General features: G+C 40.9%; 1 protein-coding gene across 1 annotated transcript; it reads left to right on the top strand.

Annotated features, from left to right (window-relative positions):
• Window positions 1-251: 251 nt before the first annotated feature.
• efemp2a (EGF-like fibulin extracellular matrix protein 2a) lies at window positions 252-11,912 on the top strand. Its single transcript, XM_023959063.2, has 11 exons — window positions 252-422; window positions 3,289-3,518; window positions 4,911-4,959; window positions 5,054-5,242; window positions 5,632-5,754; window positions 5,840-5,956; window positions 7,302-7,421; window positions 7,500-7,619; window positions 7,759-7,885; window positions 8,845-9,040; window positions 11,065-11,912. The coding sequence occupies exons 2-11, from the start codon at window positions 3,417-3,419 to the stop codon at window positions 11,236-11,238; spliced, it is 1,317 nt and encodes a 438-aa protein (XP_023814831.1). The 5' UTR covers window positions 252-422; window positions 3,289-3,416; the 3' UTR covers window positions 11,239-11,912.
• Window positions 11,913-19,547: the final 7,635 nt, after the last annotated feature.

Below are 19,547 nucleotides of genomic sequence, written 5' to 3'. Positions count from 1 at the left end.
AAACCAGGTGTGTTGTGGGACCAGTACGAGGAGGACGGGGGGGGTTACTGGGAAAAAAGATGGACGCGTGTGTGTGTGTGTGTTTTGTCCCTGTGATTTGGACAGATTTGGTATTTGGCCCACAGACCAGGAATTTGCATCCTGGGGGGTCAGGGAGAGGGGGTTTAGAGAGTGGAGGATGGCAGTGCAGGGGGCCAGAGGGGGGGTAAGAATGGGCTGTCCCTTTCTCCTCCCTCCCTCGTCTCTTCTTTCCCTCCCTTTGCATGTGTTCATCTGCTCCAGCTGTCGGTCTCGCCGCTCCCTCTCAGGGTCACACAGGCAGGAGTTTAAAGGACCACTCTGGAGCGCCAGCTCATCCTGGACCAGCGCGGCCGGACACACAGGTCTGAGGCACACTCACAGACCCAGCAGACCAGGCTTCAGTGAGTCTCCAAGTTTTTTCTTCTTTTTTTTTTTTTTATGTTTCAAATAGAGAAATAGTGTATAAGTTGTGAAGTTTACAAGAATTTTGTGTGAAATGAGGGAGATGAACCTCCTGCCCACCTCTCTGGTACAGGCCTTCCACGTCACAGCTGTGCCCATGCCCTGCTGTCTGCTCCGCTCTCCAAGCTGCACCTGGCTTCTCTCAGGAGCCAAGATAACGTGGCTGCAGTTTGCTTCCTGGCTCAGGCTGTAATAGGAGGTTAGACAGGAAGAGAAGCAGTGACTCACAGGACTTATTTTATGGGGCTGTATATTGCAAAATGCCTCTGCCTCCTCATTTTTGAACAAAGTCAGTGTCACAGTCCTCAGGGTAGTCACTTAAAGCCTCACTCATGTTTCTGAAACACAAACACATGCCCGTACAAGACAGCGCCGCATTAACGCCATCAATCAGGTGGTAATTTCGGAAGCAGCCATGTTCCTGTGAGTGTTGCACTTCTTCATGTGTCACATTGTCTGCAAACGCTCATCAGTCAGGCCTCTGCTTTGCAGAGGGATGGAGCAGCATCACCCTGAGATCACTGACAAAGTCAACTGCACTTGGTGAAACTGCATCCATCATCTCTGAAAATGTGCTAAAGACGCACAACCCCTAGGTGTAGACTGATTTGGTAATAGCAGGAAGTCCCGTGTTCCTGGGCTGCTGCGCATCCTGCACGTGTGTGTGTGCGCGTGGGGTTGAGCTGTGGTTTTTTTTAGGGTCTGTGCACATGGTGACTTTAATAAGCTGCCTGACATCTTGCCTGTTAAATTGGACTGACTGTGTAAATCTAAACGTGGGTCAACATGATGCGGCTCTGAGGAGTTCCAGCCAAATTTCAAATGTTCACAGGAACAGACTACAGGAATGTATTTTTTTGCATTAGCATTTCATTAATAGTTTTTTGTTGGATCACTTGATCCAAAAAAGAAACAGCTGAATAAATATTGTACAATGTCAGTAAATAGGTAATTTGTTATTTGTTAAGATTATTTGATCACAAAGGAAAACTGAGGGAATATCCTCAGATTTTGTAAGTGGTCCGTTAGGTCATTCAAATCCAGTTTTTCTCTTAGATTTGGTAAGAGGTACAGAAACTTTCTTTTTGCATCTTGAATAAAATATTACAAATAAAAGTCAAATGTAGTTAAATAATAAAAATAAAGAGTAATGGATTTTATTGAACTGACTAATCAATAAGTGAATGCATGTTTCCAGTGGTGGTCGCACTCAAACAATGAAGCTGTGGGTCAGAGCCACATCCTCTGACATCCTCCTACGCATCCTGTGGAGACATGAGAGTTTAGGGGAGCAGTGGCTGAAGGTTTGGCTCCAGATGTCCTGTTATTTGAACCATGGGGGGTTTCCCAGAACTCTATACTCTGGGAAGCATGGCAGTTAGCAGGGCATCCCAGCTGACTTGAGGAGCCCACATCCTTTTCATGGGCATTCCACGGTCCACCACCATTTGATGTGCAGTCGCAGAAGGGCAACACCCATTCATCCTCGCTGCTCGACCCCTGAATGATGGTCAGTTTGTTTTTTGGGTGGTTTTAGGATGCATTCCTGCTGGCTGTCGGTGGAAGAAGGCCGAACCGTGAGAGGTCACGTACCGCGGTTGCAGTAACAGCGTGTTGGGGTTTTCTTCTTTGGCTGCAAGGGTCACAAATGGCCTGTGATGTCATCCAAGCAGAATTTGAGGGTGTCCGAGTCACCCTGCTGCCTTCTGTTTGTTTAAACCACAAATACAACAATAAGCTGTTCCTGCAAACGTGGCCACTGGAGTTTATATCAGAGCTGGAGACTGTACATGCACACAGCCTGTGATTATAACTTTCCCGTAATCAGCCTGTTTTCCTACCTCTTTGCTCTGCTAGGAGACGGACTGTTGATTTTTATTGTTATTTTGCCTACAGGTAAAGAGACTCAGTCCATCTGAACGCCAAGCAAATAGAAAACTGGGAATCCAGTTCTTTCAGTTAGCATGGTTGAGAGGTTTTCACTAAACCAGCTTTGAATGAGCTAAATGATCCTCTGAAATAATCCAAAGGGGACGTCCTTCTCCGTGATTTCAGCTGCTCTTTTTGGTGAAAGGTCACATTGCAGCTGCCTTACAGTGTGACCTCTCATGAACTCGTGCATTACACCCCTCTGACCTCAGCAGACCTTATCAGACTCACAACAGCAAAAAACCCTGTATTTGCGTGGTATTCTAAAAGATGTTCCCTCTCCTCCTTTTGCACATAAAATTCCAGTAGGTTCCACTAAAAAACCCAAAAATTAATGTAAAAACCTTTGTAAGACGAAATAAGTAACTTGGAAAAACTTGAGCAAATGTCGATTTGGGTTTTATCTCAGTAGATCCAAATATAAAAGTAGGAACACATTTAAGGGCAAGCGCCTGAGTGGGAGATGCTGCTGCGAAACATGCAGGAGGCAGGGTCTGCAGCTCTGCAGCCTCCCCCCTGACTGCCAACACATGGACACAGAGGGCCTTTTGTGAGCAGTTAATATAAAAATATTCCTCAGATGTTGACTCTATTTTCAGTCGAAAGTTGTCACGGTGTTTGTGTTTTGACTTGGCAGACTCGTTCATTCTATTTATTCTTGGTGAACTAGAGGAGCTCTGTTTGGCTCGCAGACGCTGAAAATCCACAAGGCCGACCGTCTGTGTGTTCATTCACCTCTAAAGAAAATGCTTGACTTTCCCTTTTTTTTAGAAGAAAGCGGCAAAAGTTTTTAATCGGATTCAGTTTATTCTGTGCTTTTTACGTAACTAAAGTTAATTTTTAATGCCCCCCCCCCCTTCTCTCTTTCTGATGCAGATACCACTCCTTGACTGTGCATCTCAGCTTCACCTCGCTGCCACCTGGCTTATAGTTGTGTGTGTTCGTGTGTGTGTGTGTTTTTTACTTGCAGTCCGGCCCCACTGCCCATCAGTTAGTGTATTAGCATGCAGGCTGCTTGTGTGTCAAATCTGTGTGTGTGCATTTGTGTGTCAGTGCTCCTCCACAGTGTACTTTCACAGTTGCAGAGAGAAACTGACACCTACACGGTAAGGATGGACCGCTCTCCCTCTTTCATTCTCTCCTCCCAGCTTCCCTTCTTTTTTACTTTCATTTTGATTTTTATTGATTTGATCAAACTTCAAAAGGTTAAAATGCAGGCAAGATCTCAGCTTTCAGAGACTTTCTGATAATCTAAGAGTCAAGGGAGCTTGTTCGGGTTCAGAATTAATTCAATTGATTTTGAAGAGTCTTGAATTAGGAGAATTTACAATGAAACTGATCTAATCATCACCTGATAACACTACAAAAACTGAATCTCAAGAAAGTAAAAAGACCCTGATTTCAAAAGAAATTGTCTTATTATGTGTATTGCAAGAAAAATAACCCCATCGAGAAAACATCTCTTAATGTCAAGATTTCTTTCTTAAAAAAATCGGGTAAGAATTAGTTCTAAGGGGACAGTTTTTGCAGTGAACATAAAGGCAGCTACAATAAAAAAGAATTACAAAAATGTGTATGAAGTGAACGTAGCTGCATTTGGATAGCAGTCTCTGAAGTCTTCAGTTTCACTCCTGAAAATTTTCAATTATTACTACGCTTGGATTTGGGAGGAAGCTTTCAGGGAAACCTGCTTGTAGACTTAGCATCTTTAGGAAGGTTTAGCAGCACATGTGAAGTGCTTCAGGTTTCTTTCAAGAAGTTTAGTGTGACGAGAAGAATTTTCTATAATCCACAATCTCTGATTCTATCATCCTAAAATCTAGACTAGAGTTTGGAGCCTGTAGTATCTATAACTATAAGCGAATCAAAGGATATAAAATCTAACCGAGTGGCTGCTGCATTAAGACACTTTTCTTTAAACTCTAAACCTATAAAATAGTTTTGTAAAGTGTTATAGCAGCAACTTGCCTTTTTTGTTTGTCGGTCTGCTTTGAGATGCTCATAGTTCTGCATGAATTGCACTGATCAGCCTTTTCTTTTTGCAGCCAGCGTTCCACATAAATGTTTCCATCTCACCACTTTTAAGTAGCCAATGCTGGGGTTAAATTTGATTTCAAAACCATGTTCCTTCAGGCCTTACTTTTTATTTCCATGAGGGTCACAGTAGCTTATTTTCCCCCCTCTGGATGATAATGACCTCTTTTTCTAAGCAAAGGCCCTGAAATGTGAGTTTCTGTAGTGACATTTGGCAGCAGGGTTGATGTGTAAAATGTCACCAAGCCCTTTAACAGAGGCAGGGTTTGAGACCAGCTGGCTCACCACTCGAGCAGAGAAAACAAGTCCCCCTCTCTACTGCTGCACTGCTTCTTTTTTCGTGCTCCACTATTGAAGATTTGTCATGAATTATGAGTATATTATGCAACACCTTGGCTCACAGGGACTGCTGACATCTTTCTTTCCATCATTTTCTCACGTGCTCTCTCCATTCGTTTCTGTAGGAATGCACAGATGGGTATCACTGGGACCCTCAAACTGACCACTGCAGAGGTAAAGCTGCACTCCTTCTTCAATCACTCCAGAGCCCTCATCATTAACCCTGAACAAACGTCGCCTTTTGCTGACCATCTGAATCTCTCCTCAGACATAAATGAGTGTGAGACCATTCCTGATGCCTGCAAAGGGGAAATGAAGTGCTTCAACCACTATGGGGGTTACCTGTGCCTCCCTCGCTCGGCGTCGGTCATCGCCGCTTCAGAGTCCCCCATCGCTCCCACGGTGCCCTTTAACCCCTGCCCTGTGGGCTACGAGTCGCATGGAGACAGCTGCGTGGGTGGGTGTCTGCTTATCTATCCTGGAGCAAGACAGGTGGCCTGAGGACGAGGGATCAAGCATGCTTGTGTGTGATCGATTGTTGTTTGTTGTTAGCGGCTGCATTTTGTGAGGGACAGGTGGCTGTAGCCAACGCTTGGAGTGGATGGAAATCCATGGGAGGCAGTCAGGGAGGGCAGGAATCTGGACAATTTCACACCGAAGCAGCTGCTGTGTTTTTAGAAACCTGCTAGAAGGCAGCAAGGTGCTCATGTGGAACGCTACAGAAAGCATGACTCAGTATGGTTTTCTCAGCTACTGGGTGCAAGTGAAGAACATTCTGGTCACCGTGTCACGCTGAATGAAGCCCTCTGAACCACATTTCACATGTCTCCTTACCCATGTTCCCAGATGTGGACGAGTGTGTGCGACATGAACACGACTGCCAGCCCAGCCAGGAGTGCATCAACACTCTGGGTTCCTTCACCTGTCAGTGCCCCAGAGGTTACAGGAAGGTTGGCATGGAGTGCATTGGTGAGATGATCGGTCTTCATCCTTGAGTTGAGGAGTTTAAAGCTCATGTCAGGTTTGAGGTTTATTTTTGTCTGACCCTTTTTAGACATTGATGAGTGCAGGTACAGGTACTGCCAGCATCGCTGCGTGAATGTCCCCGGTTCCTTCTCCTGTCAGTGTGAGCCCGGGTTCCAGCTGGCGGGAAACAACCGCTCCTGCATCGGTGAGAAAAAAATCCTTTGCTATAGTGAATGAAACAGGACTGATGCTAGACAAAGAAGCTTTTTTGTGATCAAACCTTTATTTTAACACATCTTCACTTTATTTTGCCCTTTTTGGGAAAGAACATGTTTTAACATGTTTAAATATATTTTAAAGCCCCCCCCCCCCCCCCCCAAGGAATTGGATTTCATGAACAATTATGGCTGGATCCAACAACTTCATTATAAATAAATAAATACAGGTTAATGGATAAGAACACTAATAATTACAACAACAATATTAATTTCAATAAAAAAGCATGTTTGAAAAGGAGCAAGCAGAAACTTAGTTTGTTGATGCCCCGCCCTAAATAATAATGAAAAAAAAACTATGATTCTATTCTCAAGATAATATAACAATATTATTTTCATCAATATTAATAAACACATATTTATTTAAATCTTAGTATTTATATGTATCATATTTTCTTGTATTGTGCCCATATGCTTATAGATATTTTTAAACTTTAAAATATTTTTTATAATGTTTTTGTTTAAACCCCAGACTGTTCCAAATTTTTGTTGCTCACACAAACACACAAACACACAAAATTCCCTGCGGTTGGTTTGTACCATTAAATATTGAATTAACATGTACAGGAATTTCCAAAGTTTAATGAATTAAAAATGTAAAATATTCCTCAAATGTGTTTTTCTGTTTAAAAACATCATTTATTTAATAATTAAAAAACACCCATAACCTCTAATGTATAAACTTATTGTTAATGACCAGTTATGACAGAAACATTTCAGAAAAATTAGTGAATCTTTTAATGTTGTGTGGAAAAAGCCGGATATGTTAAACATTTCTGAAACAGTTAACTGCTCCTTGCTCCTCTCATGACAGGATTGAACACATCTCAACCTTGGCTCTTTCCTGTTTAACAATAAGTGGATTTATTAATCATTTGTCTTTGTTTCATTTGTTATTTACTACACTGCCCCCTAGTGTTTAGATGGGTATTACATTTATTAAATTAAACAGGATAAATAAAGGCATTGAATGAAGCTGAAAAATGTTTTAAATAAAATAAAACTTGTGATTCCTAGTGAATCATTGGCCATTGTTAGGTTTAAACCGGTTAAAAGAGACAAAACCCTGATAATTATTTAAAACAAGCAGACAAACTACCAGGATCACTGTAATAGTTAAAAAAAATTAACCACAAAAACAATCTTCAGGAATAATAACAATAATAATTCAAATAGTGATGCTGCTGTGGTAGAATGTGTTCATTCATGTTGCATGAAACTGACAGGTGTCAGCAGCTCTAGAGCACTCAGCTGTACCTGTCCTCCTCCTTTCAGATGTGAATGAGTGTGAGATGGGCGCCCCTTGCTCCCAGAGATGTTACAACACGTACGGCACTTTTTTGTGTCGCTGCGATCAGGGCTACGAGCTCGGCCAGGACGGTTTCACTTGTAATGGTACAAATCCACTCTCCTGCTCCACGCTTTCCCCATGTTGTTGTGCAGCTGATAAAACCTCCCCATGTGTTCCGTCAGACATCGACGAGTGCAGCTTCTCCAGCTACTTGTGCCAATTCCAGTGTGTTAATGAACCCGGGAAGTTCTCCTGTGTGTGTCCAGAGGGATACCAGCTGCAGGGCACCAGGACTTGCCAGGGTAATGCTGGCCTGCCTTCATTTCTCCCTTGGTGCTCTGACAGAGTCACGAATGCTGCTCTGGGTCAATATGCATTCATGCCCTGGCAGCTGTCCTGTCAGGTCCCGTTCCATCCTGACGAGCTGTGTGTCCTCTGCAGATATAAATGAATGTGAAACAGGTGAGCACCAGTGCACAGACACACAGACCTGTGTGAACATCCACGGGCGGTACCAGTGTGTGGACAACGATCGCTGCCAGGACCCCTACGTTCAAGTGTCTGACAAGTGAGTGAGAGGTGGCGTGTCGTCTTACCCAAACACACCTTTTCCTCATTACTGAAGTATGTGCTGGCTATCAACACAGAGTATAATCAGCCCCAATGCTGACTGCAGCTCAGACTGTAAAATTACCTCCATTACTTTTTCCACGTCTGGGTCCAACATTACAGTGTTTGCTTTTCTATGTGTTTCAGCGCAAAAAGCTAACTATTACAGCTGTGAACAAACTGCAGCAGGTGGTTCTGAACATTAACGATTTCTAGGCATGAAAAGCGTGTCAGAAAAACATGAAGGTGGTTAAGGAGCCACTCCGTTCATTGTTTGATTACTTCTAGAAACATTCCCAGTCGACTTTTAATCCTGATTACGCCATTTTTAGCATAATTCCAAAAACCTGTGTCATTTTCTAGGGCAGAGTTTCTGCAAAGTGGCAGGAGTTCATCAGAAATTTACCTCTAAGTTGTGGGCTGGACTTTTGGTGCGGAGTAAGCCCACCCCTACTTCCCGTCACCCATCTGTTTACACTCTCCTGCTATCTTACAGCCCCTCACGCCCCCAAACTAAAATTACAGCTGCAACAAAAGTGGCGAACAATATTGGAGCGATCCAGCCGTACAGTTTAGAGTCAGATTCCAGCTCAGACGAGGAAAATGAAGACTTATATGGATCTATGTGTCTGCAAGTGGATTCATCGGAAAAGATGAGAGCAGGGGAGCATGTAGCCTGTTAATTTGTAGCGTCTAAATGACAAATACACTCTTTTTCCATCGTCATTTTTCATCTGCTTCTGATTCACAACAGTTTGGAAAAAGAAATTCCTAGAAATGCAATTTTAAGCGCATGTTAAAAACACAAAAAAAAGATTTTATTGTGACTGGGAAGCTGCACCCTCTGTTGGCAGATGTATGAATTCCCTGGCGTCGCTTACTCTAATCAAGGGTTGTTCTCTATCTGTGTGGGAGCAGCCGCTGTGTGTGTCCCATCATTAACCCCGTCTGCCGAGACCTGCCTTTCTCTGTGGTCCACCGCTACATGAGCATCACCTCAGAGCGCACGGTCCCCTCAGACGTCTTCCAGATCCAGGCCACCAGCGTGTCTGTGGGGGCTTACAACACTTTTCGCATCCGTTCTGGGGACGACAACGGCGACTTTTACATCAGGGTGAGTGCTTTAGTAGGCTTTACAGGGAGTGCAATGACTGGTTTAATAACAACCACAGCACAGGGTTTAAATGAACACAAATCCTAACCAACAATCTTTTAAAAGGCACAAGTGGTGAGTTGGAAACAGAGACTTTGTTCTTGATTCAAGAATTTCTACTTTAATGAATACAGCTCAATCAGTGTTTAAAAAATTCAATGAGAATGGATGCTTTACAGGTAATTTCACATTTCTTCAGGCTTTTGATTATTTTATCCCCGGTAAGCTTGTTTAATTTACAGATGACAAAAGGTAAAAGAATATGCATTTTATGACGTTGTTGCTGCCTTAAAAGCCTTTACATCCCTCCAACCCTAAATGTATCTTTTTTATTTATTTTCAGAGTGTTAAACATTTAAAGTTATCAACAAAACTCTTTTTATAAACCAGTTCAACATAAAACTTCACATTACCACGGCTGCACTTGAGGGATTTTTCCTTCACTTGTCATTTTCTTTGGCTCTTTAAATTTGCCAACATCAATTTAGCCATTAAAGAAAGAAAAACTCTGAGAAATTCTTACTTAGGAGCATAAGTATTGATCAATTTTGTTTATCAAAAAACATTTTAGTTAGGCAAAATTCTTATACGGTAATACCTGCATTTTGATCTATGTAATTTTTTTTTTTTTTTACATCCACCTTACTGCACCTTGTGCAGTAAGGTGGATGTAAAAAAAAAAGAAATACCAAGACAGATGAACCAGACTGGATGACCAATATACTCTCCCAAAAAGGACAAGAAAGAGAAAAAGAATCACAGAGAGCTTGGATCGTCAGTTGAAAGACTAAAAGTGAAAAATACTTAGAACGTCTGTAAGACCAAGAAGTTATATATGAAAAAAAACTATATTTTATAAGCAGAAGATTCATTTCTGAAGATTTTAAATCTTGCAGCAAATTTAAAAAAACTTTAAATGAATGCATCAAATACTACTTTAATTTTAGCTATATTTGCATAAAAAAATTAAACTAATGCAAGTTAATGGTTTAGGTTTTTAACAACTGATGTAAAACGAGCTTTTGTTGTATGATAAATCCCAAAATTGTCTAAACAGCAAAATACTTATTAAAATCTAAGTTTCATCCTAAATGCTGTTAGACAAGGAAAAAGGCCGAAGCTTCTCTTCAACCCCAACTATGAAAACGCCCCATAAAAACTAAATAAAACTGCAGATTTAAATACTAACACAATCCTAATTAGATTCTAACAAAGTCCCATTGCTCTTTACAACAGTCAAGGTTCATGAGCTTAATAATGTTCACTTTGTTTAAAAAAGTTTTGGCAGCCAGGACTAAAAAGTAAAAACCCTAATAAAGACCTTAAGGACTAAAGTAAATGTTAAATGCTAACTAAATCGAAATTTGTCCTAAAACTTCCACAAAAATGGATAAAAGTCTGTTTAGCTCTCAAACTGTTGAGTTAGATGTTAAATTTGGTGAATAAAGCTAAACAAAACCACAAAACAACTGCGAGATAAATGGAAAAAGATAAATTAGCTGAATAATGTTTAGCTATTGTTCAAATTGATAAGCAATGAAAAGGTTTGACTATAAACGGTAAAAGTCAAGTGTTGTTTGACACATTTTTGGATAACATTAAAAAGTTGGACAAAGCTGAACAACCAAGTCATTGCTTAAAAGGAAGAGCTAAATGCTATTTTCTAAATTAAAAGTGGAGTTCAAGAATTTTTTTAGTGTGCATAAAAATTATAAATATTTTAAAACTATTAGAAAGATTGCAAAAGCCAAGAAAGAAAGCAGACAGCCCTGTAAAAACTGAACAATTGCTTGCATAAAGGGTTGAAACAGCTAAAAAAAAAAAAAAAAAAGAGCCATAAAAGAGAAGATGTTGCATTTGGACAAATGTTTTTAATTCTGTGGTTCTTCCTCTGGTCAGGCATGAATGACAGGGGTTCATGTGTAACAGTATGTTACCTCCTGTCATAGCAATGTGTTCAGGAACATGTGTGTTGTTTTCTGCAGCAAATCAATAACCTTAGCGCCATGCTGGTGCTGGCCCGCTCTGTGTCAGGGCCCAGAGAATACACGCTGGACCTGGAGATGGTTTCCATTAACCCCCTGCTCAACTACCAGGGCAGCCACCAAAGCAGCTCCGTCCTCAGACTCTCTATCTACGTCGGGCAGCACGCTTTTTAAAAAAAAAAAAACAGGAGCAGAGTGGCGTAAAATGGATCCAGAAGAAGCTCAATGCAGTTCAACCAATCACTGTGATGTTACATTATTAACTTTTTTATCTGTAATCATCTTAAGAAAGGTTTCTGTCAGTCCCTAGTTTGTGTAAATATATTCACAAAAATATATTTTATCCTGATGTTTTCCTGTCACACAGATGAAAAGTAGTTTTTTTTGTCCACCTCTTTGTTTATTTTTTCTGCTTTTTTTGTGTATTTTGTGCTTCTCACCTAACCTGGCAGGATCATTAGGAGCTCAGTGGGGTTTTCATTTGTCCAGGTGAAAGCAGTCTGTGTGACATCCTGTCTGCCTTCAGGTGAAAGATCAATGATTTGAGTCAGCAGATTGATTTGTTTTCATTTGTTTCAATCCCGATTAATTGTTTTTCCTGTTGACGCTTCACTCAGTAACCACTCACACCAGACCTCAGTGCTCACGCTCTGCTTTCAGCCTCCAGTTGTTCTTTGCATTGCCACCTGACGTCACTTTGCGTCATAAAGTGTTCTAAAACCAATCAAATATTTACCTTTTCATTAAAGTTATTTTTATAAATGAACATCCAACATGTTCGCACTGCCAAGGATTGTTACTTTTTTCTGTTAATTTCACAATAAAAGTTTCTTTTTTTTGCTCTTAAATTCTGTGTTATTGTACAAATTTTCCGATAGACGTTTTAAATCCTTTGCAGCTATGGTAGATGGTAAATGGTGTATACTTACTTAGCACTTTACTTCCTGTGCTTTACACTCACAGCCCCATTCACCGATGCACACACACACACACACACACACACACATACACACACCACTGACATGCATGGTGCCAACCTGTAACCACCAGGGGCAATGTGGGGTTCAGCGTCTTCCCCAAAGACGCTTTGACATATGGGCGAGCAAGGCAAGAACTGAACCTGTGATCCTCCACTCAGAGGTTGACTGCTTTACCTCTCCATCACAGCTGGTAACTATTTGAAAAAATGTCACTTCTTTCAAAACAGTAACAAATAAAGATCCAAAAGTTACATTGTAAGCTCACCATAGTGGTTTGACAAGGCAAACTAACAATAAATCTTCAAGTGTGAAGGCAGATCATCTTCTTCTCACTGTATTATTTTAGCCTTAATTGTTTACTTAATTGTTTCAATGTTATTATGGCATAATTTTTATGTAGAATAAGAAATATTGTTAAAAACGGTGCGAGTGAGCCTTTGCACAGACTCATAGGGCTTTATAAAAGACACAGTTGTAAGCAGAAAAGTATTAATGTTTTTGTGCTCAATAGATGCTCTTGTGATAAAATTGTGACTTTTTTGGGTTTTTTTTGTGTCATGTAACGCAAAGTTTGTTCAGCTTTAATAGCAAAACATCTATCCATCTTCTAAATCCACTTGATCCCTTTCAGGGTCATAGGTTGCTTGAGCCTAGCCCAGGTATTATTGGGCCAAGGGTGAGAACACCCTAGACGGGTCACCAGTCTGTTTCAGGGCTGAAGCAAAACCTTTGGCTTTAAATGACAGAACTGGTTAAAATTAAACATAGCTGCTTAAACTACACAAATAGGGTAAAATAAAATCCACAAACAGTTTATCTGAGCCTTTTGGTGACATCTGGCCTTTTTAGACTTGCTTTAACCCATGTCAAAGCTATCTTATTGAGGCCACATGTGTCCACCAACACATGGAGGAGCTACAGCTTTGGACCTTTGGGCCATATTTGGTCTACATAACACAAAAATATCTATCACTATCAGACAAAGAAAACAAAGAAAAAGAAAATATTGGACGTATTTCAAAGTTTCTGCAAAGATAAAAAAAATAGTTGGATTGTCCATAGGTGTGAATGTGAGTGTGCATGGGTGTGTGATTGTGGCCCTGTGACAGACTGACGAACTGTCCACGGTGTCGCCCCACCAGTGGCTGGGATAGGCTCCAGCAGCCCTGTGACCCGAAAGGGACAAAACGGATTAGAAAATAACTGATGAATGTCAAACTTAAGATGATCAGTCATATGATTTGAAAATTAAAAGTAAAAGAGATACATATCCATATACACAAGTAGATGTTGCCATTATTATCACTCTAAATCATAAATCTTATAGATACAGAACACCACACACTGAATCCCTGAAATGTGCATTTAAAAAAAACAGTTTAACTGCTTGAAAATGAGTGGGAGGAAGCAACCTTAAGTAATCCCACCCCTATTATGTTTTAATAATTTGTTTACCTTTATATCATAACTCAGTTTGTAACTTCAAAGATGTTACAATACTCCAGAAATTACTTATCACAATTCCAGTCTGAAAATGCTTGAATCAAAGTGGATTGCTCAACCCTTGTGCTGTCCTAGGCACTTTAACATTGGGAGATGGGTCATCTACACCCACTAGACAGTGCGCTGAACCTTTTTTCTTCAATGATTTGTGATCCTCACTGGTGTCCATGGATTACATGAAATCCTGTCCACCTTTATCCACATTTGTCATGATAGGGAGAACACGTCAATGGAAGGATGGGGTCATCTAAGATAGCACAAGGGTTAATTAGTGAAGATTATGCGTTGATTATCATTAATACATTTTGTTAGGTCAAAATCAGTATGCTTGTCACAGCTGAACCTAGTTAAAAATAAATGGTAGATGAAAGGTCCATATTTCATGGCTAGTCTTTGATGGCCACAAGCATGGATGATTACATAACTTATTAAAAAATATCTCAAAGATTCACAAGGATTATCTTAACACGTCATTAAAGGTGAAATGAATGTAACAGAAAGGATAAAGCTGTAGTTATTAGTAACATTTTTTTTATATGTGAAAATGTTCAAAGGAAGCATTGTGATTTATAATTAGAGCAAAGCACAACTCTCTGTCTACAATATGATATTTCTACACTGGACTCCATACAACTAGCAAAATGTATTCAGTGTGTTATAATTATTTCCAAGCAGACGTTTGACATTTTCTTTAAAAATACACCAGCATAATTAAATTCACAGTAAAAGCTGCATCTGAAAAAGAAGCCAAACTAAATCATTGATTCTAGTGATCTAGAAAAATAATACAAGTAAAATAAGGAGCAAACTGGGATTGAGGGAAGCCCTCATTTCACACCCCACTGCTGTTTTCTCCACCCACAGCACACAGCCCCCCATCTGTCCTCACTGGGGGGGATGACTCACACACAGACCTGCTTTATGTAATCAGATCTGACAGTTTTTGGCCAGCAGGGGGCAGCAGATCCTTTGAGAGTCCTCTGCAGCGGCGTCCAAGAATAGCAACAGCTTGAGGGACAGTGGTGGTTTTGTAACATAATTGGCAACTGAGCCAAAATGTTCTTACAGTTCGCCCAAATTCGCCTACTAGGAGGAGGAAAACTGAGAACGTTTTAGTTTAATGAAGAGACTAGTGAGAAATTCACCAGACTTGAACCCGCAAAGAACTGCTTTCCTCCAGATTCTTTTTCTTGCATAACTTATCATGATGGAGAATGAAGATGACAGAGGCTGGTGACGGTGACTGTGCTAAGAGTGTAGTAGGGTAGGAGGCCAAATGTAGTTTAATATAGTGGAAGACGGGACTTTAGAAATGGTGTTACATTAAGATTAGAGGAAAACCAGAGAGAAGAACAGAAACTACTTAGCAAGCTGAGAAGCAGCACTTTGTGACATAAAACAAAGACAAAATTATCTCCATGGCATGTAAAACAACCTACCATGAACAGCATATTTTTCGTCTGCTCCTGATTCAAAACAATTTGAATAAAGAAATACTCAAAAAATGCTATTTTCATCTTTATTTTCTTTATAGATGTCCTCCATCATGAAAAAAAATCCACAAGATCATGTTAAAAGCACCAAAAAGTGAATCTTTAAATTTAGAGATAATTTAGAAAGTCACCCTTCAAAGGTATATGAAGCACACATAAAATAAATCAAAAAAAGGAGCAAATCGAGCACATAACTGCAAATGTCATAGAGTCCTACAGGGCAATACCGTGGAGCTCACTGTGTGCAGTCAGAAATATCCTCTGTAGTTTGTGTGTTCTTATAATTGTGTGATATGGGTGTTTACATATGGGAGCATGTGTTTGAAAGTGTCAGAGCCCACGTTCATGAGTGGGAGGAGTGTTTGGGAAGGCGGGGAGTGTTGGAGGCCTCTGTGCTTTGGCACCCTGGCCAAAGCATGATCTAATTTCTGGACCAGTCAGATCCTGTGGGCCACAACCAACAAGGTGCTCGTAGTGGGAGATGAACTCTCCTGTTGGGGGACAAAAAACTACAACACAGAGGAAGACAACTCAAACCTCATATCCATGTTTTACAGTCATGTTCTGTCCTTCAGTTAGATGTATGTTAATATGATCAAAGGAGCAGTCTTTGATCTCCTGTTGCATCTCAAAAAAACCTTCATGCTCCCCCTCTCCATTACAGCACAATGCAGGTATTATTTTTATGAATGAAAGAGCGAGGTGGAGTGTCATTTTCCTCCACCCACGACTCAGAGCGCTGCAATTAGTTTGTTAATTAGAAGAGCGGGCAGAGGAATCTCAGAGATATGAAAAACGAGAGGCATAGCTCAAGGAAGATGGGATGATTGGAGAGTATGAATAGTGAGGAAACAAGCAGGGAAACAACTCTGGACATCTGCAAAGATTGCAAATATCTGTTAAAAAGGTGAGAGGTAGAGAAGGACAATTAGGAATGTAGACGTATCAGCACATCATCAAACTTGTTTGTTTGGTGCCCACTCTCACCTGACCCAGAGGGGGCCCTGGTTCCAATCCCAGCTGGGTTCTGACTGTGTGGAATTTGCATGCTCCCCAGTTTCCATCTACAGTTTATCCTCCTTCACAAGTTGACTTAGGAATGAATTTCTTACCATGCCATGGACTGGTGAACTTTTCAACTTTTTGAATGTAAAAACAAACAATATCCACATCTGCCTAGGATACAAAAATCATAGGCAACGTCCAAATTCCCTCCCTAATCCGCAACAACTAAAAAACTATCTAGTGCGGGAATATCTAGTGCCCTAGATTTTGAAAGCAATTCGTTCATTTTTTTGTTAATGACACATGTGATGTCACTGATATCCCAAAGTAAAAACCTAATAAAAATAAACATTTCACAAAGACTATTTATGAATCTGCTGTGTTCCAATGATGAAAACTAGCATGGTTTATAAAAAAAAACCAACAACAACAACAAAAAAACATTTTTTCACATGAAAAATAATTCAAGTGCAATGCATCATAGCCTATATTTGCCAATCACTGCGGTGACGCTAACCACTGCACCACCTCACAGCAAGAAGGGCCCCGGTTCAAGTCCCGGCTGGGGGACCTGAAACAGAACACCAATGGGGACCTTACTGTGTGGAGTTTGCACGTTCTCCTTGTGCATGTGTGGGTTTTCTCTAGGGACTCCGGCTTCCTCCCACCATCCAAAAACTTGCTTCCTAGGTTAATTGGTTAATCTAAATTGTTCATTGGTCTGAATGTGAGTGTGCATGGGTGTGTGTGGCCCTGCGACAGACTGGTGACCTGTCCAGGATGTCCCCTGCCTTTGCCCATGAGTGGCCGGGATAGGCTCCAGCTGCCCTGTGACCCCAAAAAGGACAAAACGGGTTTAGAAGATGAAAAAAAAAAGGATTATGGAATATAGATTCAGACAGCTCTACAATATGGTATACACACCATATTGTGCACTAAGTAGTGAAGGAATTTTACCACAACAATTGTGTTAATTCAGGCAGCACAGGATTTCTTTGAGCAAAAGCTGGAACAGTTTTTCTGCACTAACTTGATTTTCCTGACAACAGGGGTTCAGAACTCTGCAGAAGAAAAATGTCAAACCAAAACAAGGTGATCTTTACAGTCAAACTTAGAGACACAACAAACTTGGATTTGACCAATGGAATGACGCTTTGATGCAGTTTCAAAAAAGGGCGATTTACCTCACTTTGGGTAAGATTACAAAGCAGCAAGTCAGAGTCCTTAATAGTTCTGTCTGATGTTCTGGCTCCTTTCATGAACAATGCAAAAAACACAAACAGCTTTAAGCATTATATGAGCTGAGGAAATAAAAACACAAAAATCCTTTATGTGGCCTTGTGAAAAGCGCTCACACTTGTGTTGTGGGTGTAGGGGTGCAAACAGGTCAGTGCGGTCTCCATGTGGGCACCTTCTCAAAAACTTGTTTTGTTGAATTTGACCTACAACACAAAGAAAACTAAACAGTGTTCCAGAAAACCGCCTCCCTCTTTGTCTGCACCCTCTAGCAATATAAAATGAAGTTGCCAATTAGCCAACAATAAGCAATCACAATACGAACAACTAGCCAGCCCCAACTATTATCCTGCTAAGTGCCAGTCTCCAAGATTGAAATGCCAAACTCACGAGAAAAATGGATTAATGTCAGGACAGAATAAACTCTCCCCAACCAGTTTGGGCTCACTGACAAGCCTCAACCAGAAGAGACGATGGAACAGAAAAGAAAATATGTGAAGGTAAATGTAGACTTTCAGCTAAAACATTAAATAGCAATTTAACAATTTCCTTAGAATACCAGCCAGACAGACTTTACCCCACTCTCACCGAACACTTCATTTAAACCAGCAAGCCCAGTAAACGCTCCTTCACAAAACAAAAAGACAGACAAACCAATCAAGTTTAAAATAGCCTCATCTCCCTGTTAGCATTAAGCAAACCATCTTTAAAAACATTTCTTGGAACACAACAACTGCTCTCTCCCAAACATCTCAATAAAATAAAAGCCAGACATTGCATCAAGTCGTTTTCCTAGGTTTTGCAATCACCTGATACATCCCCTTACTGCATCCTTTATCTTTTTCCACAAGAACTCACAGCCGCCAGCAGCAGTCTTGGTTGTTCAGTTAATTCTCTGCTTTAGGCTCCACTCTTTAATATCCAACCCTCCTTGCAGAGAGCAAACTGACTTTGCCACAAACCTCCTAAAATAGGGGTGTGCAACCCCTAGTCTTCGAGATCTACCACCCTGCCTGTTTACCGGTTCTCTCTGCACTACTTCTGCTGATTCAGGTAATCAGCAGTAAGAAGCTGGAGAACAGGCAGCGTGGTAGATCTTAAGAACCAGCGTTTCAGGGGTCAGGCAGGCATGTCCTTCAACCCATCGCCACCAAGTGGATTCCAGCTTTCTCTCCAAATCCCTCTGCTTCTGCAGCCATCTCAGGGTATTTAGGTTCTTCCTTTCATACAGCATTCTCAGAGAGGAACAGTGAACTCCAGGAAATGTACAAAATGTTCTGACTCAGAACACAACACCAAATCTGGCCTCAGGTTTGTGCAGGCAATACTCTGAGAAACTAAAGACTTGCCTTCAAAGTAGTTTCTCAATTGCCAGTTTCCATCTTCATCCAACAGACTAACTGGCCTTTTCACAGGGCACCAGAGTTCTGCAGCTTTCTCCTCCTTCACAAACAAACTCCATTTCCTGCTTTTTTGGCTTTGCTGCATTTATATCTTTGCATTTTCCTTCTATAGCTGATGTGAAACATTTCGACTTTTGATTATGCATCCATGTAAATCTCCTTGATGACAAAATTATTTTACATCCTGACAGAATGTGATGAAGAGAAGCTGCCCCAAACACAGTAAACACGATGGATCCTCGTGTGTCCATATATTCTAGAGATGAAATAACATGAAAAACAAGAATTTCATTCTGCCTTCCTCCCTTCTCCCTCATGTCTTTCCAAGACAGTTTTTTTTTCTCTATATATGTTCCCCATCTCCTCCACTAGCCTTGTGTTACCTTAGAAACTTGCACATCTTACTGGCTCTTTGTGCGTTTTAATTTGATCTACAACCAGCTTTCTTTTATCATCTGCAGATATTCTGCACCCCGGCTGCTGAGATGGGCTCAAAACAAAGCCAGCACATCTGTGCTGCACCTGTTTAACAACATTTCTGTGTCTAAATGCTGCCAGAGCCTGAAGAACTGCCTCTTTTGGCTTCCATTTTTATCTTGCAGAAACTTTAGGAACAGGGCTTGGCACAACTGAATGCCCGGACTGTGATGAGGTCATCTCCAGTTTTGCTATAGCTCATTTAAACTCCTCTGTTAGACTAGACACACGGAACGTCAGCATCCTTCTTCCATGCAAAGTGACACTGTGTAAGCAATGGCACCCCAAACCACATTCTGATGAAAACTGTCATCGTTTTCCGAAACATTCTTCATTTGTTAAAGGGATATGGCAGACCATAACCAACAAACAGCAAATGTAGCAAA

The sequence above is a fragment of the Oryzias latipes genome, chromosome 10 (assembly GCF_053564925.1).
Source record: "Oryzias latipes strain Hd-rR chromosome 10, Olatipes_Hd-rR_3.1".
NCBI classification, from domain to species: domain Eukaryota; kingdom Metazoa; phylum Chordata; class Actinopteri; order Beloniformes; family Adrianichthyidae; genus Oryzias; species Oryzias latipes.
The sequence above is the reverse complement of the archived record's forward strand: the minus strand, read 5'-3'. Positions and strand labels throughout refer to the sequence as shown.